This window comes from Barbus barbus (genome assembly GCF_936440315.1).
Source record: "Barbus barbus genome assembly, chromosome: 11".
Classification (NCBI taxonomy): Eukaryota; Metazoa; Chordata; class Actinopteri; order Cypriniformes; family Cyprinidae; genus Barbus; species Barbus barbus.
Window position 1 is genome coordinate 21,239,892 of NC_136739.1, and position 26,197 is coordinate 21,266,088.

The 26,197-nt window shown below is 37.6% G+C and overlaps 1 protein-coding gene across 1 annotated transcript; it reads right to left on the reverse strand.

Annotated features, from left to right (window-relative positions):
- Nucleotides 1-8,540: 8,540 nt before the first annotated feature.
- LOC306876774 (oligodendrocyte transcription factor 2-like) lies at nt 8,541-9,341 on the reverse strand (the record flags this gene model as incomplete). The annotated part of the gene is made up of 1 exon (XM_079428177.1): nt 8,541-9,341. One exon carries the CDS (start codon nt 9,339-9,341, stop codon nt 8,541-8,543), a length of 801 nt encoding a protein of 266 aa, XP_079284303.1.
- Between the last annotated feature and the right edge of the window lie 16,856 nt (nt 9,342-26,197).

A 26,197-nucleotide genomic window follows, 5' to 3' on the forward strand; every position in this document is an offset into this window, starting at 1 on the left:
CATTCTGGAAAATAGCTGCTTTTGGTTTACAGAAGATGAAAAACCTGACCCCTGATGAAAAAATTTAGAACAATGTGAGAGTGAATAAATGATCAATCTTTAGGCCTTGCTGTAATTTTTAAGTTTCTAAGTTACTGTCTTACAAATACATATTATCGACCACCCATTTTGCAACAAATTCCTCACTCCATTTCCTTATCTCTAGAGTTTATGCAAAGGGCAACATGGATCCTGCAGCACAAAGGCAAAGCATGTGACCAGTGGAAACACAATGCCTCTCTGACAGACACCTGAGCTTAATTACCCAGATACAAAACCATAAACAACAAGAAAACATTGGGCATAAAGAAGTTGGACTACCTGTGCTAACTTTGACAGCTTTCACTGCTAACTCTTTTTTGTGATTTGGAAGGTCACAACACAAGCTGATGCAAAAATCAGTAACACTGAATCGGAGAAGGTCTGCTTCCATATTCATTACCAGACCATGGACGCCGAGAAACGTCTGCTAAATGCCGAGCGTGATATTTCAACCGCCGGCTGGCCAGCCCTTCGCCAGCTTGTGTCCGTACTGCACGTACTGCGGAGCTGTCTCGCACACCAACAAACCTGCATAAAGAAAAGTTCTAATGTGAAATTAACAGATGTCACAACTTTATTCTCTCTTTCTCTCCCCTGGAGGGAAGCAGGTGTGGAGGGCGAGACTGGAGGGCCTCAAACTCCCTCAGACGATTCACGTTCACTTTCACGAATATGTATCTGGTGGAGATGCTGTAAAAAAGTTGACGTGGGGGAGGTGAGCTGTCTAGAGCTTCAGAGCGCTGCGAACCCCGCTTGACGTGTTGCTCTGGGCCGGCGGCCATGGATATGAGAAGATTACAAGCTGTTAATAGGGCGGAACCAATGAGCTGAAGGCTGGGTATTGTGACTCCCAGCATGCTCTGGGAAAGGTTGGCCTGGACAGAACGGTTGGCTTCTCAGATGGATGAGACAAGGCGAAGAGTCACCCCATGGGTCTTTTGTCAAGTTGCCCGAAGAACAGTTGACACAACAGATTCAAAATCATACACAGTCGCTGACGTCCAGAGAGTGCTGGGGATCGTTCTTTAAACGCACGCTCTGAAGCGGTCCTGCTGAGGACACACTGATTATAGCTGTCACGGGCTACTCAGTGCCAGCTGCCGTGTGTGTCACATTTCACTAATAAGAGCACTCACTTTGACACGTCACATTGAACATATGCATTGCAGAATGCTGTGCCAAAAGGCTTCATGTAAAAAAAAAAATGTAAAGCTTTTGTAAGGCAGAATTCCATTTCATGGTTTTTAAAGTTTCCTTCACTTTTCTTCACCTTTTTGTTGATCTCTTTACAGCACTGACTTAGGAATAAATGCAAAGACCGTTGACTTTTGTTAGTTCACTTCATCATTCATTTCTTTATTGATTTTGACATGTAAATTGTGGGGGTGAAGTAACTATTTCAAGGATAACATTTTTTCTATACGGACACTTCTATATCTCCTATCCACATTATTGCAAGGCTTCTGTTAGATTGATATACTTATCAATATTCAGGCAGTATTCATTTTTGTGTGTTAGGGTTGTGCAAAATTAAAGAATTGACTCCATTTCAGGTCATTGGTGAACCTGGAGGTGTCCCTCCCAATAAACATGTATGGTCCAAATGTCCCCCCAGTATTTGATATTCTTGATGCTGCTCTGCTACATTTCATTGCACAACTTTCTATTTTTTAGGATGGTCTTCTTCAGCAGTCTAAGAGCACTCATCAAAATGATTGAGACTGAGCTTTACTGTTCATAGAAACCACAGACTAATTCCAGTGCAACTCTTCAGTTTGAACAGAGTGTGAGGTAATATTGGACAACTGTTTTAAGATAGAAATGTCAAACAACCCACAGTAATTTCCAGTGATGCAAACTATTTTTTTTTTTTTGCCACATTTTGCCGTTTTGATTGGAAAATATAGGCTATGTATTAACTGCTTCATGTAGTTCATAATTTAATGTGACAAGAAACTTGAGCAATTTTCATGTTTCAGAATTAAATTTTATTCACAAATAGTTCAAATGGGTTACTTTACAATAAATTCTACTTCGTTTCCTACTTTTTCCTGTTTATTCCCTTAAATCCCTTTAAATTCCCCTCTTTTGATGGGGAAAAAGGAAATTGTTATCTAAATGTATTGAGGCAGAAAATTAATTCATGCTGCAGAATTTGTCATCCATATTCACGCCATGTCGTTCTACTAAGTTTAATGTTTTTTTGTTTGTTTGTTTTTTTTACTCACTTTCCTTTAAGAGTTGTCAAGCACCTATTAAAAAAGAACAACAAACTAGAAATCAAAATCTAAAAATGTCAGACTTCAGTGGAGATTTCATGAAGTTATTGAAATGAAGTATTATAAACACTTTTTGAGATTCCAGTATTCAGTTGATAGCTGCCTTCTAAGAAGACAAGCAATAACTCATTGACTGTTGTGTTGACAACAAGACAACATGGCAAGGAACAAGCCAGAGACACACACACACACACACACACAAAGTAAAATCGAAACACGCACGCCTACAGTCAAGATCACAGGCTAAAGGGTAGAAAGTCACCAATGGTAAAATGGTTACAGGGGGGAAAAAATAACCACCCAAAGTTTCTAAAGTCATGATAGAAGCGACAAGGCTTTGAGAGGTTCCATTGTTTGAATATAGCATGTGTACAGAGTAAAATTTTGTCTGGCCAAAGGAGAATGACACTATTTCAACAAACTATTTCCCCGTCTAAATACTGTAAAGCTGATATAAAGCCACCCAGCTTTACATCAAGCCGATGTAAAGCTGTTTTGACGCAATTTGCATTGTTAAAAGCGCTATACAAATAATATTGACTTGACTTGACTAAATGACCTAATTAGCTTTCCGGTGTTGAATGTTAGCTATAGCGCTGGTCTGCCCTCCATTGAGGCAGCACAGGCCTGATGAAGGATGGATTCTCAGATGCTTGTCAGGGAGGTTGAAAATGACTGAAGATAAATGAGAAAAAAGAAGAGTCAAGGCGACCCATGCAAACCAAGAACGGAACACCTCTATCACCCAACCATCCATCAACCGCCCTGACACATGCACACACTACATCTAAATGCAGCAATACATAGCATGAATGAAAGTGCGCACTCGTGTATGTGTGTGTGTGACAACAGAAGTGGGCAGAGAAGGTTTCTTGGTCTCTCCTTAAAGTTACTAATATGATTTTGTGCTGCAGAAGGACAGAGAATGAGAGTGTGTTCCCAGTGGATTGAAGCAGAGAGACATATGCCAAAACAGGATCAGATTGCAGGACAAAGTCATTTAGAGTTTATGGGACAAGCACACACACAGTTTTTCTGAAAGAAGGAAAACTGCTCATAAGATCATTTCTCTGAAAAGGTTCCGCTGGACAGCAACAAAGCCACAAACAAAAGGTCCAACAGCCACAAACCCTCACTGGCCTGCGGAGCTCCCATGGTGCTCTTTGATGTTAAGTTGTCCAGGCCCTGTCCTCTTTTCACAACGCATCCACACTCGGCCAGTCATGAATATCCAAGAGTTCAGCCCCTTACAGGATTATCCCCTCTTTCTTTAACCGCTCAAACATTTCTAATGCACATCTTTCTATCTATTTTACGCTCCTTTGACTCTGTTTTCTTTCTCTCGGTTTCTCTGTTCCATCTGTATTAGTCTCTTTTCAGTAAACACATTGATCCACCCTGTATGAGAGTGAGCTGGCTTTAAAATCATAGACTTGTAGGTATACACAGCACCCCAGCTCACGACCTGCAAACAAACACACAGATGCGCATACATGCTGTCTCTCTCTCTCTCTCTCCCAAAAGCCCAATAGCACTAGTTACAACAGAGACAATTTCAAAAAACTTTAAAACCTTGATATTTGTCGGCCACACTCAAATGAAAAGGTTTTTGGTTTTTGTTGTTTTGTTTTCCAAATGCTGGGTTTAGAATATTAGGCAATTTTTTAGGTAACGGACTATTAGGTATTTTTTAAGGTAATTTTATTATTTTATAAAGTTACAAATATAAGAACTATTTTGTCACATCAATGTGATTCTAATGTTTGGATTTTTTTCTATTTAACATTAAGACACTGCTTAATACAAAAAGACAAAAAACTATTTTTTTTTAAAAAAAAAGGTGCTACATGTGGTAACATCTAAATTAATTGATTTTCCCTCGCCAAATATATTTAATTTAATACATTACACCTAAAAAAGTTAGAAATAGTTCCTTAATGTAACAATTTCAGGTTACCAATTTGTTTAGAGGTTTGATAAATAATTTGTCTTGTCCCCATCTTGTTCCACAAAAAAAAGAAAAAAATGTTTAAGAATACTAAATTGGCATGTAAATGATGAATGTATTGAAAAAAAATTACATTTATATATGGAGTAGAATGTATCACCCACATTCATGCCAGTCTTGTTTCATTCATTTCACTTTCCTTCATGTGATGATTACATGATTGATTAATTACAGGACACTTAATGAATCCCAACAAACTAAAATCAAGAATAATACAATGTCTTTTACATGGAGATGTCCTCGACTCCATGGGGTGTGTTACATAAGGATGAACAGATGATGGAGGGTGAGATAAACACTTGTCCCATGGGAGGTGTGGTCTCATATGGCCACTGTATGGGTACCTCAAATCATCCGTCTGCTCCTCCTCTAAAATGCACTTCGTAGAATGATTATATGATAAATGACTGACACGCACTCTAACGATGATGGATCAATGAAACCGAGAAGCAGAAGAACGCATTTTAGGATTGAGGGAGATAGAGTGGATAACTTTACTTCTCCCTATCTCTCTTTCTTGTTACTTTCTATTGCCCCACAATGCTACAGATGCACTTCATTTATTTGTTTATTTTGGCTCTTCTTTTTTCCACATTATTTGTGTTTTTCCACCACCTTTGATGCATCTCTTCAATCCTCTCGCTCTAATCCTTTGGGCTAACAAGGCCCAGTGTTTGCGTCTGAATGGCTCAACATCTGTGCTAAATCAGAGGATTTAAAAATGGCTTTAAGGTCTGAGTTTAAAACCACCACACACACATAAATATTACACTAAAGACAATCTGTGAAAATGATATGCATGAGACTGCAGTACTTTGCTTAAATATTAGCTATTTAAAAAAATTCATTCATAGCCATATACTTTTTCTAAAAACTGTTACATTATATAATGCAACAGTTTATACATTCAGTTAAATTACACTGGCATCACATTTGATTGATCTGCTATGCATTGATCTGTATGCAGTGACCTATTAAAGTAGGCTTAATACTGGCACTTTTAGTTCTGTCATTGGACTCATGACACGTTACTTATGTAGATTTATTAGTTAAAGTCTATTAGTATCTGTAAATATGTGTCAGTAAGTGAGAGGAGACCTTCGGTGAGGTGGCTTGTATTCAGTGGCTCTGCGGGGGAGGTGCTGCTCTGATTAATTTGGAAACGTGATAGCGTGTAATTCTCATTACCTTTCGGAGTAATTGCATTTTACGCGGAGCAAATGGGCGAGGCGGCTGAAGATTACTAACAAGCAGATGTTAGTGATGGAAGACAAGACATCAGCAGCCTGTTTGCTTTCATGGAGCTCAATCTGGGGTCGAAATTACTATTACACTGACTGCTGCTGGGTGGGCGCAATACTGAAACTTTTTTCATTGAAACTTTAAAAAACTAATGCATATTTGTTGATGTACATAGGCAATTTTTGTTTGATTTAAACTATTCAGTTGGCATGATGTTATTAAACCACCCAAAATGCATCCAGGATAAATCGGCGAATAAAAAATATAAATGAAACAGTAAATAAATAAACTATCTTCTATAATAATCAGCTAACGTTTATCCATATAAAATAAAAATGACCCTCTTTGTTGTAAAATATATATATATATATATCCTAACGAATTATAATAATATATTATAATGAATTTTAAAATAGACAGACAAATAAACAAGTGGCAAATATGAATATTCAAAAGCCAGCTTCACTCCATATCGTTCCAGCTCAAAAATCCCTTGGAAAACATTGCAACAGAAAGAGCAATCTGCCATCCAGCTGCTGGCGTTTAGTTATGTATTCCACCTAATACTCCTTTATTTATTCTCTCCATCTCGCAGCTCCTTTTTTCGGTGCATATTTTGTGTAGTGCAAGACTTCAAATGCGTTTCCTGCATTCTAAATAAATGATCCCCTCCTTCAGGCTTAAAAACATGAAGGTTATCTCATTTTTTCCAGAATGAAGTGAATATGCTTCATAAAAGTTAATAAGAAAATCTACAAGGTCTCATTTGGAAAGCTGCCCACAGCAGCAGAATCACTGGCTGACAGGTAAGGGTGTTCACAGGTGACACAGAAATGAAGTGAAGAAATGAAGGCGAGGACCAGAGCTTGATATCACCTAGACGTGCCAAATTACGGGAAAAGTATGACACCTTCATTATATCACAAACAAGTGTTCTCCATCTCACCCTAGCCTGGAATTTATATTTTGTCTCAATCTGTTAATCAATGACTAGCCTACATTACCGGGTTATGATAAACAAATTTGACATTTTAACGCATTTGAACGCATGCAGGCTATTTAACAGCTCAAAGGTTGAGCAAAAATTCGTTTAATTGGGTTGATTAGAATTATCAATAGCTACATGTTTTTGTTAATTAAAAAGAAACTCGGTATTCAGTTGAAGCTTAGTTTAAGTTGTCTGAATCCAGAATACAGGATAATGTGTAATTCATTCATTTTGGATAAATCATGAATATATCATTGTTCAGATAATTTAATGCGTTTGAAAAAATAAATAATAATTCTTAACTAAAAACAGATTAATAGAGTTTATCAAGCGTTAGTTGTTACTAATGAAAATATTGCTAGCCTAAAATACAAAATAAAATATAAACCACATTAAAATATTAAACTATAGCCTATTATAAACGATATTATCTCAAATAAAAACAGACTGTGATTTTGGGTCTGTTTATAAGCTCGAAGCAAGTTATTGAATATTCTCAGCCTCTTTAGACTATCTTGGTTCCAGTTTACAAGTAAATGGTGTCGGCCTGAGCACTCTCTGTCTGTTCTGTACACGAGCGAATAAGTGATTTGTTTCCGAGAACAGGCTACCACTTTTTTTTTTTTTTTTTTTTTTTTGTCAATTCAACTGCGCTGTAATTCATCTTTCTTTTAATATCATTTTTGACGAGTTGAAGATTCGATACATAGTTGGATAGATAGATTTTAGATAGAGATTTTATTTTTGTTTTTCGTCTTTGTTCATTTTGTTTCTCCTTTCTGTCCCTTTCATGTTGGAGGAACTATTTATAAATGTATGTGTGAATTTGCATTCAGGAAAAAAAAATTGGTTAATTAAGCACAAACAAGCAAATAAATGCGTCATTTTAAAACATTTATTTTACAGTTAGGACTCAAACATTCACCGCACATTAATTTGAAAATACCATCAAAATAAGTAAATAAATATCATTTTACACTTTATTATAAAAAATAAAAGTTGATCATTCTTCGCATCGGCCATGACGGGTAAGCTTGTGCTGAAAGAACAGAGAAAAATAAAGATGGAAAGGCAGAAAATTAAAGGGAGAGATAAAGACAGAGAGAGAGAGAGAGAGAGAGAGAGAGAGAGAGAGAGAAACAGCACTGTAAAAAGTGATAAGTTGACTTAACTTAAAAAAAAAATGAGGAAACCTGTTGCCTTAAAATTATCAAGTAAATAATAATAAAAAAGATAAAATTGTCAGGTTAAGTGAACCTGACAATTCACTTAACTTAATTTTTTTAATTATTATTTATTTGATAATTTTAAGGCAAGGCAAGGCAAGGGGTTTCCTAAATTTTTTTAAGTTAAGTCAACATCACTTTTTGGAGTGAGTGCAGGAATGAACAGGTGCATCTTTCCTGTTACAGACAGCGCTTGGCAAATGAATTCTGACCCCAATCATAAACTGAAGAAGGTAATATAAAATCTCTCAAACTGTACAAATGCTATCTACATATTTACACAGTGCAGTCCCATTATGTTTTCCAAAGCTATGGACTTTTTAATGTACAATTTCGTCTAATATTAATGGCTCATTAAACTATTTAGCCCTCTTTAACTGCAGCATGAATTGTAAGTTATAATTTATTCTTAATTTAATGCTATAAATCTGTTTCGTATTAAGCTTATTTTGTAAATAGCAGTCCAGTGTTTGAAGGCTAAAAAGAGTAAGGTAGGCCATTTTCACAAACTTTATACACAGAAATGCACATGATAGTAAACCTAATACCTCTAAAGTGTTAGAAAACTCTATGTTAGTGGCTTTGATCCATTTTCTTCGCTTCAGAACTACTTGTGCTTTCCAAAAACAAATTGTTCAGCCATAAACTGATAAACACGAGATAATACAACTTTAATATATAAAAGTCTAGACGGTTGCGCCTCGAAGTTCAGTACTTCATTTTGAGTCACTGGTCAGTCGTGGCATGCTGACGGTGCTCATACCGGACACGTGAGGCGGAGGAACCTGGCACATGCTGCACGGACATGGGATCCCCGCTCCCCAGTGCTGGAAACCAGCGCCGGCTGATGGTGCCTTGAGGAGTCCGTGATGCGGCCTGATGGCTGAGAGACCCGGGCCGGAGAGAGATGCTGCAGTGGAGACTGCTGGTGGAAGCAGAGGATGGTGCACCGGGTGAGACGAATGCGAGACGGGGTGACCCGGTAACGGAGCTCCCGCCGCGTGCGTAAGGGTGCCACAACTGGACGGGTGGAAGCCGGTGTGATGAGCCCCGCTCCCTCCTCCGTAGATCTCGCTCACGAGCCGTTTCATCTCCTCCAGCGAGTTGCTCAGCATAAGGATGTAGTTGCGCGCGAGCAGCAGGGTGGCTATTTTGGAGAGCTTGCGCACGGATGGCCCATGAGCATAGGGCATGACCTCTCGGAGCCCGTCCATGGCGATGTTGAGGTCGTGCATGCGTTTTCTCTCGCGGCTGTTGATCTTGAGGCGCATGTTCTGCAGTTCGGACTCGGATAGAAGTTTACGGTCCTTTTTAGAGAGCATCTTCAGAGACATCGCGTCCTCGTCGGCGCTGGAGACGCCCCGCAGGTCTGCGCCTCTTAACTCGGGAGGAGAATCGCTTTGCGTGGAGGAGACGGCGCCGGAGAAACCCACGGACTTCTTGACAGCGGACAGGAAGAGATCGTCGCCTTCAGGAGAAGAGGGTCTACTGGACACTCGGCTCGTGTCGGAGTCCATGGTGTTCAGTGCGCTCTCCGATTCTCGCAGATGTCAATATTCCTTTAAAAAAAGTGAATGGTTAAAAACTAAAAATTTAATACGAAAATAAAAACGAAAAGTTAAAAACTAAGTAATACGGTTTGATTAAATGCAGTAACCTACAACAGATTTAAAAAGTCCTAATATGTCCTAGAGATTCTTTTTAACTCGCCAACTCAATAAGTTTACAAAAAGTAAAGCTGTAAAGATTGTTACACAGTTTTCAAGTTCAGCAAACTATAAAAATAAAAATTACCTAATTACGATTATCTAATATCTCAAAACCTATAATAAATTATTCCACTGAATAATTACAAGGAGAAAATTATTTAATCGTTTAAATAACGCGGGCCTTTACTGGTGTACATAGCTTTTATACTATTATACAAATTAATCAATATTTTCTATATATTCAGACTTACCGGTAGCAGGTGCAAGCGCGTGCTTGTGTGTGGCTTTGCAGAATTCACTCGTTATTCCAGTTCACTCGTGCACTGTTTGTGTTTGGCACGCCCGAGAGTGACTAGGGCTATTTTATAGTAGGTCCCTCCTCCCCGTCACCCGGGGGCAAGTCACCGGGACAATGTCAACGCTTTTCCGACAGCCCGTCAAGAACCAATGAGCTCCAGTGGGTGGGGGTCCTAAAACCTGATGTCATTGCAAAAAAAAAAAAAAAAACTGAGGCTTCATTAAATGCATTAGACACTTCGCATATGCATGGTGCATCCTCACAGAACATCGTTGGGTTTGGATTTCAGAGAGTCGGTTGAATAAACTGTGTATACTGTGCTTAAGTTAAGTTATTAAGTTAGCTGATGCATGTGTGGAAAAAAAACTTGAGAACTTTGTTTGATAATTTAGGCTAATTTAACTTTCCTAACTCTCAATGCACTGCATGTTTGACACCGAAATAAAATAAACCGAACTATCAATGTTTTTTTTTTTTTTTTTTTACTAATAGGCTACTACATTTTATAATTATATATACATTTACATTAACTTTTATATTCGTTTAACATTTCTCACTTGATTCATATGAATGAATTAGCTTTGCAAAATGCTGTATAATAGACCTGGTAGTTTGAGGGGCGGATAGATGCAGAATGCCGATGCAAGATTTTCTTGGAGATCGTGTGCTATTTCCCGCAGGATTGAGCGCGTCAGCGCGGTCAGTTGCAGACACTATATCTGCGGTTTGAATGCGCTCATATTGTTTTAACCCGGTGACCCCATGCTGGGGCCTGACAGCTGACTGATTTCAGCCGTTAAGCGCATTTAAATCGTTAATAAACGAGGCGTGTAAAATGATTTTTAAGGGTTATGATCTGAAACATTTCAATTAGGCCAATATGGACAGACAGAAGTTATTGCTTGGGGCAGAAGAGGAGGGCATAAACAGGCGGGTTACACACAGTGCCCATATTTATAACCAATTTACATTTCGCTTATTTGGAAATTAATTGGATATATAAAGATATGTGGGAGTAGGCTATGTTTATTAGATAGATAGATAGATAGATAGATAGATAGATAGATAGATAGATAGATAGATAGATAGATAGATAGATAGATAGATAGATAGATAGATAGATAGATAGATAGATAGATAGATAGATAGATAGATAGATCAAAAGTGTCTGGAAATGTGTCTGATCTTCTGACTCCACAGGTGTAGATTTAACAGACGCATCAATGAGTTTAGGAGAGACATCACCAGATCAAGGTCTTCAACATATTTTCATTGAAGCATCTTTCAGCTCTTGTTGTTCGGTTGTTTTCCCTGTGCGGACAGTCCCGTCTGTCTGTTTGCTTGTTTACTCTCGTTAAATACGCTTATGCAAATGAGTTGATTTATACCGGCGGTGTCGGAGAGAAGTTGTAGTTCAGTTCCTTCATTATGGATTCCGGTAATCTCACTTGTTAAGTGTACCAAAATGGTAATATATGCCGCGACTGTCTGGATTAGAAAACGTGGGGACAGAAAGAGCCCTATTGTCAGAGCTGCAGTTTATTCCTCGCGCATATAATTATCTGAAATGTCACCCGGGGAAGAATGCACACAAATTCACACGCACCCACACAACACACACTGACTGACAACTGTCTTGGGAGCAATTACAGACAGAGAAAGACAGGGGTTGGTCTGCCCTCGATTCATCCCAACTTTGGTAACTGTAGTCCGCCGAGAATGTTGCCAGTTAAGGCTAATTAAGAGCATGCATGGCTGACGTCATTACCTCTTGATTTAGATCACACTGAGCCAATGACAAAGATGTACACTCATTTTTTACAGACCTGCTTAAAGAAGACTTAAGGCATAAACACTGGCCACATTAGTGATTACATAAGTGAAAGCCTAATGAGCAATGTACTTTTTGTGGACCCGTTATCACTGCTGCAATTGTAATTATTTAAATAAATGAAAATGTACACTGATGCAAGCAAGGTGATACTTTTTTAAATTCTTTATACATGTATATGTACATATAACATTTTAATCTAAATAATTTTTCAGAGTTTTGACATATTTGTTTAAAAACTGAAAGAAAAAAAAAGTGAGAAAGCAATGCCAGTTTCCAGACAACATTTTACAGCTTATTCAAATTTCACAGTTCAGGTGCAGAAAATTTAATCAACTGAAATGACAAAAATACAGAACTGGCTACATTTTGTGTCACTCAACATTTAATTAAAAGCTATTTGTTTAACGAAGGCCTGCCTCAGAAAAAGAGGGAGAGAGAGATACAAGAGCTTTTGCCACCTTGGGGTGAATGAATGTTAGCCTGGTGGATGAGTGTGGAAGGAGACTGAGTGCTAATTTCTGCCTGTTGGCAAAGCCAGACTCTTCTTTTCTCATTACCTTTATGAGATAATGATGTGTTTGTGTGTGCATTCCAATAATGAGGTGGGCAGAGGAGTGTATGTGTGTAAAAACTGTTAACCCTAAGAGCTAAATTATCCAGAGCTGTAACTGCAGTAATACTTAAGTGAATCAATCCAGCTGGAGTTCAGTTTCAGCATTTTTTTGCACAGTTAACTGAAAACTCAACATAAGCACAATACTTTACAGTATTAAGAAGCTTGTCTGTTTCTGTGTTCATGTTTCCTGAATATTCATCTAACGCTGTCATGTCACGGCACATTTTTCTACTGTTCTGTAAAGTGGAGGTTCTTTTTAGGGGTTATTTGCCAAATAAAGTTGAAAAAGGCAGCTTTTTTTTTGATAGAAAAATAAAATGTGTCTATTTTCAATTATTTTCTACAGGACCTCTTCACATTTACAGGATTCTCAGATGCAGAAGTCATTATTGGGTGAACTTATATAGCGGTGAATCAATTTGCTCCAATAGTAAAAAAAAAAAAAAAGATAATTTCAGCGTTTCTATGAACATAAGTAGTATTTAAAAAATTGAGAGATTGATTATGGTGGTCAGAAGAGAAAAAAAATTACATTTATGAATTTAGGAGACTCTTTTAGCAAATTTTCCATTACTCCTATAGTCATTCTGTTACAAACCCACAAAGCAGCATTAACAAGTTTTCTGAAATAATGCCTAATATTTACATTTACATTACATTCAGTAATTTAGCAGACAATTTTATCCAAAGCGACTTACAAATGAGGACAATAGAAGAAATCAAAACCAACAAAAGAGCAACAATATGCAAGCGCTGCAACAAGTCTCGGTTAGCCTAAAGCAGTACATGTAGCAAGTGTTTTTTTTTTTTTTAATAAAAAAAGAAAGCTAGTGTTAGAGGGTCAGATAGATACACAGAAAACTAATAAATACAAAGACAGATAGATAAAACAGAATTAGAATAGAGTGTGCTAGAGTTATAGGGTTAAATAGAGATGTGTTTTTAGCCGTTTCTTGCCGATTGAGTTGGGCAGGTCATTCCACCAGGAGGGAACAGTTAATGAAAAAGTCTGTGAAAGTGAATTTGTGCCTCTTTGGGATGGTACAATAAAGCGACGTTCACTTGCAGAACGCAAGCTTCTAGAGGGCACACATGTCTGAAGTAATGAATTTAGGTAAAGGGGTGCAGAGCCAGTTGTGGTTTTGTAGGCAAACATTAATGCCTTGAATTTTATGCAAGCAGTTATTGGTAGCCAGTGCATATTGATGAACAGAGGTGTGATGTACATTCTTTTCGGCTCATTAAAGATTAATCTTGCAGCAGCAAGAAATTAATTTTGGATTAATTGTAGAGGTTTGATGGAACTGGCTGGAAGACCTGCCAAGAGAGCACTGCAATAGCCCAGCCTGGACAGAAGAAGAGCTTGAACAAGGAGTTGTGTTGCATGTTCCGAAATAAAGGGCCTGATCTTCCTAAAATAAAAATATTAATAATATATTATAATATTATATTAATAATATTAATATAATACAAAGTATAGCATTATAAATGTACATAAAATTTTTAAAAATGGAAGAAAAAAACAAAAACAAAACAAAAAACTCTGTTTGATTTATGTTATTAACTGTGGGAAAGCATTATCCCCAGTCTGTGAAAAGGGTACATAAAAAAAAAAAAAAAAATCATTGTACATTTATACATTATACATATTATGTTATCAGCATAAATAGTGAAGGCTGAATTGAAAAATGAAAATAGATGTAATAATTTCTTCTCTACAATTAAAACCTGACAATCATGTTATCATAAAGAAGTTTAAATGGTCAGTGTCACAAATTTGCTTACATTTGTTTGGTGAGTACTCAATATTAAAGATTTTATTCCCTTGTTATAACTTTTTTTAACAATTACCAAAACCAAAAACACTATTTTTATCTTAAAAAAAAAAAAAAAAAAAGCTGTAGTCTATTATTTTTGGACCCCACTGTGTATCCTGCACCTCTTTAGCTATTTTGCATCAAAAATCCATCCTGATTCCCTCCTTTCACCATCCAACAGTTCCCTTTCTCTCTCCCATTCTCACTAAACAGCCTTTTTCTCTTCCACAATTATTGCAAACAGTTTTGATTCAGTGTAGCAGCAATGCTTTAATATCATAGAAAAACTTTCACTCTCACCCTCTGTCTTTCTCTTTCTCTTTCCCTCCCCGTCTGGGTGGCAGTTGGGCTTGTGTTGTGATGAATGCCAATAGTGAAGAGCAGCATATGTGAGCCAGTCTTAATCCTGCTAATCTTCCCTCCAACTGAAAAAAGAGAATAAGAAAAGAAAAAAAGAATGAAAAAAACAACAAACAAGGAAACCTTTTCTCCCAGGTTTCTGAGCCCAAATGGCTTTCTAAAGGAAATCAAAGTACATGCAGCATGAAACAAGTCTTTTTCTTCTTTCCTTCCATCCACACACCTCATACGCATAGTGAATAAAAGTTGTGTTGATGACATTTTTAACGTAAAGACATCACAAATTTCTGACCACAACATCTCAATAACCAGTTCCCCCCAACCCCTTCCTCTCCCAGCCTTTCTCCTCTATTACAGGAGTGTAAGTTGTTGGGGTCTACACAAGTCTTTTGTCCCTACAACAGCCATTAGTAGGTAATTAAGTCTTAACATAGCCTCTGCTCCCCTGGCTACTATTACACCCTGCTCAAATGGAACGGCTTACAAGCTCCTTTACACGGCTGGACAAATTGAATGGTGCTCATCAGGCTCTGCCTATTATTCCTGCCACCCCATCTGGCTGCCAGCGGATAAAGGGGGATTTGCAAGCGATGGTGAGGGCCATGCAGACTGCTGAGCGCAGGCTGAGAGCAGGAGAAAGACCAGGCGCTTCACTGGAGGAGAGCCCCCCCCCCCCTTTTTTTTTAAGGTGGCTGCTTCTTTTCAGGAAAAAAGCTGTGGGATTTGCTGCAGCCAAATGCTACAAATGTTACCACAACCTGCTCCCCTGATCCTGCAAATAAAAAGGAGGGGTGCACGATTACGAATGTGCTCTTGTGTGAAGGAAGGGGGATGCTGAGATGACATCAAGAAAAAGTTTTTGTATCTTATGCAATCTTCACCGAAAGGCACAGTTCACCAAAAAAAATATGAACATTTTCTCATCATTTACTCACTCTCATCGTGATTTTTCTTCAGAACACAAAAGAATTCTCTCTCTCTCTTATATATATATATATATATATATATATATATATATATATATATATATATATGTATTTATTCCTCACACACATAAAAAGTCAGTCATACAGGTTTGAAAAAAACCGTGAATGTGTATTAGTGATGACAAAATTGTTGAACCATCCCTTTAAGTCTCTTACATAGATTTAAACGATTTATAGGGCCACTGATATGGATATGTTTATTGCATTATTTTAGTGTTGTGTGTTATCCTGATGGTGTTTTGTATGACACTGTGCACTAGGAATATTGGCCATGTTTCATGGACAAGTCACCTGTAATGAATTCTGATTGATCATGTGCCTCTATATTTTACCAGCTGTATTATTATATTGATAATCACGGTAAAAATTTAGTTGATCTGTATATATACATACATCACTTGATTAAATATATGGTTACAAGCTGTACAATATAGAGGCATCAATATGCCATGCCATTATACCTGAAACTGTCATCATATATATTTACAGTGAATTTCTGGTAACAACAGCTGTCTAGTCTGACGTAACTTTAACAGGATATTTTTTTAAAGTATACAGTATATACTTGCTTAAACTGATCTGCCTGAGGACTTCTTAGAGGAAACTAAGATGAAAATGGAAAGGGACAAAAAGACATGCATATGAAAAACAGAGCGACAGAGCTCTCGCTCCCAAAATCACTTGAAAGAGAGCATTCCTGTACTATTGTTCCCTGGTCCTTCACTCAAACACATACACATGCACTTACCCTCCTGATGCCTAACGAGGGGGCCGGCAGCTTTATTGGGAGCATCCCCTCCTACAGACAGGCTGAAGCAGTAACAGGTTGGGGTTTTGTTTTCAAAGGAGGAGAGTTGTTGTGGGTGAGAGCTGCCCTCTGTGTCACCCTTCTGTTCCCCAAGTGCCTGTGTGCTGTTCTATTGTCTCAGCCAGTTTCTTTAGGAGGAATGCATCTCTCCATCCCTCCTCTGCATCCCTAACGTTCACACCAACCAGGGTTTGAGACCATCTACATCAGCCTCACTGATTGTTCACCAAAAACCTGAACATCTTCAAAGAATGGGTGGCACTTCCTGTCAATGTGCCGCTGGAAGCTGAGAAAAAAAAAGAAAGTGCCATTATGACAGACTGTGATGGGTCTCTTTGGTTCAAAATGGCTGGTCAAATCTGGCATATGGAAGATCAGGCAAGAGAGAACAGAAAGAGAATTTGTGTAGGACTGTCTGAACCTTTCCATCACTTTTCTATTGTTTAATTTTCCATCATAACCTTTGGGGGTAAAAAAAAAAAAAAAAGTTGCTTTTAACAAATGAGGTCTAACTAACAGTATTTTGTCCCTTTGACATAAAATATACTCTTGAAGCATCATATGAGATTTTAAGTTAATAATTTATGTCAGTTAACGATCATTTGAGATGTGTGTGTGTGTGTGTGTGTATATATATTGTGTGTGTATATATTTATGTATATATATATATAAAAAATGGATGTATACGTGTATGTATATATACACACACACACTCACACACACAGATACATTATATGTATACAGTATATGTATATAATTCATTATTATAAACGCATTTTAACTATTTATTTAAATGCACTTAAAATAAATAATTACAGGGACATAAATATTACAGATGCAGTTAAATACACAATCATGGTTATATTAATGTATAATTAAGACTGCTTTTATTTTTTCATTTTAAATTGACATTTTCATGATTTAATTACTAGCTTTTCATGAACTCATAAACTATCTGCATTTCCCTCACAAACCTGCAGGGGTTCGCAAACCCATGTTTAGGCAGCCCAGCATTAGGTTATGCCAACAACATTAAATTCAAGGCTTAGATGAGGTAGAAATTGCACCAAAAAAAAAAAAAAAAAAATTACAAATACCTATAAGCTGCATAAAAAATAAATAAAAATAAACTAAAATAATAACCAAATTGAAAAATTTTTGCAACTGTTTACATAGTATACTCATTTGAATAGAATATTGTATACAATGTCAACAATTTGCAAGTTCACAAAAATCTCAGAATTCCACTAAAATGTCATTCTTCCTGCATTTTGGCTAAGTTGAGCAATCGTAATAGTGTTATAATAGCGTAATAGTACGACTGTGTATTGCTGCAGATGTGAAGGAATGCCATTGGGTTTTCACTCGCCTCTGGCAGAGTCGCTCATTCAATTCTTTTGCCATTACGTTGTCATCAAGCCATTTGGCTGCTCTGGCCTCATAAGTGCAGCACAAGAAAAGAGCTAGTTGATTCAATTAAAGCCATACCAATTCAACTCCACTGAGAGCCAGCCAAGAAGGTTCTTTCAGAGAGAAAAGAGAGGGAGAAAGCGCTAAAGGTAGACGAAAGCCTTTTATTCCATCTGTCTCGGATTTGAGTGCGCATATTAAATGTCATCTAGGTAGTCTCAATGCATCTCCCATTGTACATTTAACAGCAGTGTTTTTTTTTTTTGGGCCGGACAGTGTAGCAAATAAACAAAACATGAAGTAAAATCCTTGTTAATGCGTGTGATAGTCGCGGTCTGTCTGTGCATGTGTTTGTCGCAGGGGCCAGCAGTGGCTGTTTGTCACCGTGAATAGGCTCAGGGTGGTTCACATCATTGGGGCATTGAAGGTGTCTCCTCCCCGGTTGTAAAACAAGGGTGTGTGTCACATGGGGACACAGGAGGCATTGTGCTCGTCGCAGGGGCTACCGTACCACCCAGAGTGTTCCCTAAATCTAACCCCCCCCCAACACCTCCCCACGACCCTGTCCGGCTCACGGACACAACCCTGTCCTGACCACTAACTGTGCAGGAGAGCAGGATGGAGCGTGAAGGTATAAGTCAGAGATGGACACTGGGGCTCCAACGCATACATATATAGAAAGAGAGAGCGTGGGATGATATTGAGGCCTGGAAGAGGCGAGGGGGCGTGTCTGCGAGTTTCCCCTAACAAGATAGGTCAATGGGATGATTGATGGCTGCAGAAGTGGGAACAAAACAAGGGGAGGTGATAAAAATCAGAAAAGAGGGGAAAGAATGGAGAAGGAACGAGGGTCTTGTATCAGAGTTAGGGACGTCTGTGCGAGTGTGAGAGTGTGTGGGAATATTTACTGCCCTGCAGAAGTGGGCGGCTCTGACATGTTGCTAATTAGCGGGGAGGCATCTGAGCTCTTGTGTGTGTGTGTGTGGAAATGGTGAGCATGCAATAGTTCAAGGAATACGACAGGATACTAGGGCAAAAGAATGGCTATGCTGACCACCTAAGATGACCCCCCCTTACAAACTTGCATATACATACCTAAAGTTACAAACCCCTCACTACTTTCCCCCGCCTCTTACAAATTGATGTAAATGAGCTGTGCTTTTAAAATAAAGACAAGTAATTTAGGGGCACCTGTCAGTTTCCTGGGTTAGAAACACACACAGTGAGGCAAACTACCGGGCTCTTAACTGAAGAGTTCAGGCTTGTGTTTTTAAGAGGGGTCCCTTGTCATCTGAAGTACTTTGAAGAGGATCTGCAAACTATTGCAAGCTGGGACACAGACAAACAACACATTAGGACATAGCTACAGAATGAACAACACACAAGCTTTTTGTTTGTCAGAATTTACAAGCTCTTGATGCAGTCAGCTGGTTGGACATCACCAATCACCTTGGACTGAACTTCCTTACTTCCATTCTTTTTTCTTTTTTTTTGTTAACAACTGTTTATTGAATTTTATTCTGTGGAACAGTAGTACAAAAAAAAGCAGCTGTACAAATTTAGAACCCACCCCAACCCATCCTACCCCTTGGTAGACTTAAAAAAATAAATAAATAAATAATAATACAAATATATTAATTCATATTAATAGATAAACAAATAACAATAAAATATTTTTTACAAAGATTTTAGAAAAGACGACACAACATTAAAAGCTGAATGCCCCTTACTTCCATTCTTCTTTTCAAGCTTCCATGATTTGTTCTGAAATTCCTTCCAAGTTCCAAAACGCTCTTCTTCCAGTTTCCTTCAAAATGACATTAAAAACGGCACTGTTGAACACAAGTAATCTGATTTTTCTATAAAGGCACCTGATAATGACAAATTGTTCATACCATATGGATCTTACACATACCGTGGTATAACCATAATTATACTCCTGTTTTGCAGCAACTTTTTGTTCCTTTATTCTCCTCTCACCAACCCATCTGTTCTTTTTGGCACATTCAATTTCCTTTCACCTTGAGAAAGAGAGAGTGAGAAAAGGATCAGGGTCTATAGCGAATTACACCAATTTACAACAAACAAACCCCCCATCGCTTAAGGTTGCACATTATTTCATTTTTTTTTTTTATGCAAACACTCACATCACCAGCTTTTTCCCCATACAATGGATTTGAACCTGTTGCTTTTGCACATGCAAACACACTGAACAGTCTCTAACAGTGTGAGGTACATGTATAGATACAAGCGCTAATTGGTTTTTCTACATGAGAGTCCATTTTCTTCATAGAGTGTTCAAAGTCAACCCTAATCCAACAAGAGAAGCGCACCATCCTGACAAATGCCTCTTGTTAGAGACGTCCCACAGCACACACGGACACATAAGGTCAGCACGCATAACAGTTTTCTACCATGTACTGGAATGGGGTTACAGAGCCCACACCTCTCACACTGTGATCAGCGAGTTAACACCCAACTCTCAGTGGTCACGCTTGCCAGGTTGAGTGTTTAACTGACAGGTGGGAATGAGGGAATTGTATATATATGTGTGTGTGTTTAGCAAGCAGACTGTAATGAGGGGGCAGTGTGTGTTTAGGCCTGTAATGAGGTGTGAGAGAGAAGTGAAGACCTTAATAGGCAGCAATTACTGAGTGTGTTGTCGCTGAGCGAGTCTGTTTGTGTTTTGCTGTGTGTGTGTGTGTTTGTGTGCCTGTGTTGCAAAGGTTACTTTGACACCTACACTCTAGACTCGGACCCAATTTCAAAACAAACCAAAGCAGAGCTGTGGACCTCCAGGAATTGAGTTTGAGACTACTGCTGTAAATGCTTTGGGTAATGCATATGTACAGTTTTTTGTAATACCAATAATGCGCATTAAAACTGAAAGTTTTAAGCTAAAATCTTTTAAAGCTAAAAATTTTCCCTGGTTATTCCATGAATCGAAATGCATAGAAGTTGGAGCTGTGGTACAGTCGGTAATGCACATAGAAAGTCGGTACATAGAAATATCTGTTGTGTTTAAGGGGACACAGGTTCAAATCCAGCTTGTATCTTGTCCTGATCCCATTTCCCTCTCTCTCCTTCCACTTTCCTGTCTGGTCTACACTATCCCTTCAATTAAATGCAAAAACCCCATAAATAAACAACAACAAGAACAAAACAAAGAAAAGTTACATGCTATGTCATCTCTCTCTGATGCACTTTGACTTTTGGATGACCTGGTGACGACCTCCCGGGGACACTCTAGTTTTGGGATAGTCCCCAGGATGACCTCATCAATTAAGATGACGATTAGTTCAACAGCAGTCAGCCACCCCATCGCCATCTCTCTTCCTCTCTCGCTCACTCTGTACATCCTTTGTCTCCATTAGTTTCCATCTCTCTGTGTGCATTCCTTCATTAGACGCGTCTCTCGATCTCTCTCGCTGTTGTCCTTTCTTTGACGTTGTCTCACCCCTTCACCTCATCTGAACTTCATTTGCCCTCCGCTACAGTAGTTACTCCGTTGCACTCCTTCTGTATTTTTTTTTTTTCCAAATACAAAAATTATAATTTTTCTGCATGCCAGAGTGATGCATTTATTTGTGAAGACACAATGGGACATTTTAGTGTCAAAATTCTATAAAACATTATGACATATTGTTTTCTAAAAGACTTTAGTTTTATTCTTTTTTTTATATATATATAAAATTCTGTACTATTTCTAGGTAAATAAATACATTTGTGATCTGACCATGTTAACTGTACATAACTGTCATAAACATCCCTGTTGTCTATTGAAGCACATGATGCTCTTTGGATCTTTTTAAAATGACCATCAGGATTTTGAGTCCATGCAGCTTGAGTGACGCTATCAATAAAGCAAAGGATGAGCAAACCAAAATAATAAGACATTTTTAAGAGTTCATACTTTAGACTTACATTGTTATGATAATATAATATAATTAGTGCTGTCAAACAATTAATCGTTTTTGTATATGTATTAATTAAAAGTTTTTATTTACATGTGTGTATACTGTGTATATTTATTATGTATATAAATACACTTTTTTACGTGTTTACATGTATATATTAATATTTCTTATAATTTATATTATACATAAATATATTTAACATACAAACATGTGTTTTTCTGAAATATATACATGCATGTGTGTGTATTTATAAATAATAAATATACACAGTACACACACATTATGTAAACAAATGTTTTTATTTTGGATACGATTAATTGTGATTAATCATTTGACAGCACTAAATATAATATAATATATAATAAATGTGAAAAAACAGAAGCATTTTCACATGTGGCCTTTTCACCTCTGCATATAATATAAAACATTAAATGTAATAACAATAAATGTTAAAGTATTTTTAAAAGTGAACAGAAACAGTAAAATCCATAAACAGTCTAATTCAGAAACAGTAAAATAAGACATCTCAGCATGTTCAAGCATGTGTATGCAAGACAAAGAAGAGAGAAAAGTGAAAGAAAGAGAACATATCTCTGATCTCTGATGAATATGTAAATCCTGATAGCAACCCGCTCTCCAGGGATTCCCCTTCACCCCTGCTTTCCCACCCCACACAAGAGATGAGGAACCGGGCCGCACTGAAGCTTAGCGGCCCGAGATCTTCCCCGGATGATAATCCCACTGTCCAAAGGCACGGATAACGAGAAGAGGACCATAATCCTTTTGTCCCTCTGTGTCACATATGTCGCTTAACACACTGTCTCTCCATCACAAGACTTCATCCAGAGCTGCAACAGATTGGCCCCCTCCAAAAAAGTGCTTGTCTTTCCTACTGTCCCTCCCTCTTCCTCTGTACATTTTACATACACAATAACATCACACACAAACAAACCAAAACCTTTCGAAAACACCACAACAAAGCAACATCTTCACAAACTCCCCAGGCTGGGTTTGTATCAATGTCGCATCTCCATACTGCTGTGTGGGTGGCATGCGGTGGGGTGTGTGAGAGAATATTTAGTTGTGTGTGTGTGGACGTCTCAGGTTAAGATGCACCCCTCGTCTCGCCCGCCTCCCTCAGCCCCATGGCGCTTTGTGTCAGAGAGGACCTGTTGGTATCCGCCTTTGTCATTGAGTGTGCATGTCCATGGGCATATGGTTGATCCACCTCCAATAGGTTCATGTAGGCAGAAAACAGCCATTCATACGCCTATTCATTCAAGCTGCTAGAGACACAGATTACTATGTCATAACACAGAGGGAGGGAGAGAGGGAGGGGTTCGAGTGATAGCGAGAGAGAGGAGAGAGAGAAAGAAAGATTACTTCATAAACTTACTCTGATCTCTATGTGTGTGGCGCTGCTCTGGCGTTTGAAAAGACTGAGCCATTGTCGTTCTTTCACGCCTTGATGCAATGCTTAAATTTGTTGCATCAAAAAGAGATGGTGTGTTTGAACGCAAGTCTGAGTTTTACTGTTGTGAATCAAACACCATAAGGCCTGGTGGATTTGCACAAAAATGCTGAAGTGCTGCTAGTGAATGGCATTAGCATCTCGTCTAACATCTATTCTCTTATATGTCAGATTTTGCAATACTTATACGTTTCTCATGAAAGTCAGTGTATAAGGCAGCTTTGAGGAACAAACGCTGGTAAAAATGTGTGAGATGACATTTTTCAATTCATTCATGAAACATAGTATTATAATGTGTCAGCAAAATTTTATGGGTTTGTCACGTTCAGGTACATTGGTGTTGGAAAAAATTGGAATCATAGAGGACAACAGGGTCATTCTTGCATATTTCTTAAGGAAAATCCTATTTAAGACAAAATGTATAGAAGATATTTAGTCAGTATTCAATAGATGTTGAATAAAATGTAGCACCAATAATGTAAACATTTCCCCGCAATATATATTCACTGTGCCATCTAGGCAGTCAACTTGGTCAAATATTTCGGTCAAATAAATGCCATTTTCAATGCATACAATACATACAATGTGCATATGTGCAAATGGTTATTTATATACATGACTATAATGCCACTATAGATTTCTTGGGCGAAATTAATAAAAACTTAAAGGTTTAGTTTGTTTCTTCATTGGAAAAGTTTTGGACAAGTTCACAATAAAAGTTCAAACAAAATCACAATCCACAAGTTTTTCACACGACTTCAGTCCATCAATGAATGTCTCGTGAAGCAAAGTTGCATGTTTTTAAAAAAACTAATTAATCATTAAGATGTTTTTAACAAAGAAACAAACTCATCTGTATCTTAGATGGCCCGAAGGTCAGTAAATTTACTAGCAAATGTTAATTTTTGGGTGAGCTAGTCTTTTAACTTGTATGTGAACAATTTCTCAACTTGAGAAACCGTTCACATATAATTTTCAACTGTGAAGGACATTTGGACAATATCAAGACAGCTTTTTTCATCTTCCTGAAACCTTTCTAAAATGTTTGCAAGTGTTGTTAAAACACTCTTCCTTTCCAAGTTACTATGAGACAACTATATAATATATTCTTACTTAGAAAAAAAAAAAAAAAAACTCTTATACAAAAAAACCCTATTGTAACTGATACAAACGTACTAACCTTGGCCTTGAGGTGCTATCAAAACATTGTTCTGCATCCTGATCAGCCTGATACAGGAACACTGGAGCAGGGCTATATGTTTTCCAACCAATGGCAGTCAGGGAGAGTGTTCAGAAAGCCAGATTGAAAACAATAATTATTTTAAGGCACATACATTACACACAGTGAGAGAAAATAATGACATGCACAGTTCCTGATTACTTCATTCTTTGTTATTATTATATCCTTGAAGTGTCCTCTTTTCTCTTTCCAAATCAGTGTATATCTAAAGTTGACTTTTCTGACCTCTGCGCTGTCTAATTGTCTAACTGGCTTGTTTGTCTCTCTCTCTCATGACTCAGTTCTGTCTTCATTATACTCAGCATGTCCATCCTCTATCACCTTTTCTGCCCTCCTAGGACAGAAAACCTCACCTTCTGACAGTAACGCCCATCAATGTGTCACTTCCTCTCATTCTGATGACCTCTCGTTCTCAGGCCCCAATCACTTGTTCGCCAACAGTGTCAACACTGTCATTAAAGGCACATTGTCCTTATTAATTAATGAGTACTGTTGTTTTTTTCTTCTCTCCCTCTCTACATACTTATTCGGGCAAATGTGGATTAACATATTCATGAGTCGGCCAGCTTTGCAGCAGCTTGCTCACGAATGTGGCGGCTCTGTTTAGCCCCTGTGTTTTTGTCTTCCTCCACACCAAACCTCGTTTGCTGGGCAGATCCCTGAACCATTAGAGCTCATGATCCCTTTATGCCAGCGAGACTCAGACAGGAGGGTCAGGTTAGTATTTCACGCACCAGTGAACACACCCCAGATAATAAGGCTCAAATGCTAAGTGTTACAAACTGATTAAAATGTCTGTGTTACAACTTTATCTAGCCACAATAAACAATGCTCCTCCACCACAAACTGCGGCGGCTTCTGATATTGCCCCAGAGCTGCTCAAATGTTCCCAGCCCTGCTTATTTTGCTGGGTAATCAGACAAAGAGATGTTTATTTCATCATGTCATATGCAGGAACATAATCATTAAGCATTTAATCCCAGACATCATTAATGTTTGAAATGATTTTTACAAACATGGCTTAATTTGTCACTGCAAACATAACCTAAAACCATTGGTGTTTATTTTGCATTTTAAACATAGTAGTGTATATAAAATGACTATATTTGATTATTGATTTATCAGTATTAGTTTATATTAGATATCTAATTATACGTGTTTGTTTCCTTTATTTTTACATTTAAATTACATTTGCTGACATATAACTCAAATCTAATAACACAGTTAAATGTAGTCTTTAACAAATCTCATAATGAATATTCATTTTTCATATAGTGCATTATAATGTTGTAATGCCTAAAATCATAAATTACGCATTTAAAGCACTAGATTTTTTGTTTTATTTTTGAATGTACAGTTAAGACAAAATAGTGTAAAATTTTCTTACTGTATATTCATCAGTTATCAGCCATAACATGATAATAATTAGAGGGCTTTCAGTCAGAATTTAAAATCAGTGAATCCCTAATTAGATTTATATGACAAATCAATAGTCTCAATCAAAATAAATGTATACACTTTTGTAACTTGTTAAGAAAAGTATTAGTAATTAATATGCATTTAAATATTAAGGATGCACAAGATATTGGTGCCCATATCTTTATCACCCAATAAAAATGTTTTCTTTTAGGATAATTTTGGAAGTTGGTAAGGTCAGGGCTTATAAATTTATATTCTTCTAATTAAAACATTTAACCTTCTGTTAAAGGCTTTCTTAAAACACTAAAGACAGTTTTTTTTATATATATAAATGCCTAATTTCATTTGGATTCCAGATCAAAACTTTCCTTCTAAATGACTCAATGTCAGAATGTAAAAATTACAGTATCTATTACAGCGTCATTGTATATCCACAGAAAACATGTACTGATATATGAAAATTTGCCCAAGTGTAAGGGACTGTTTAC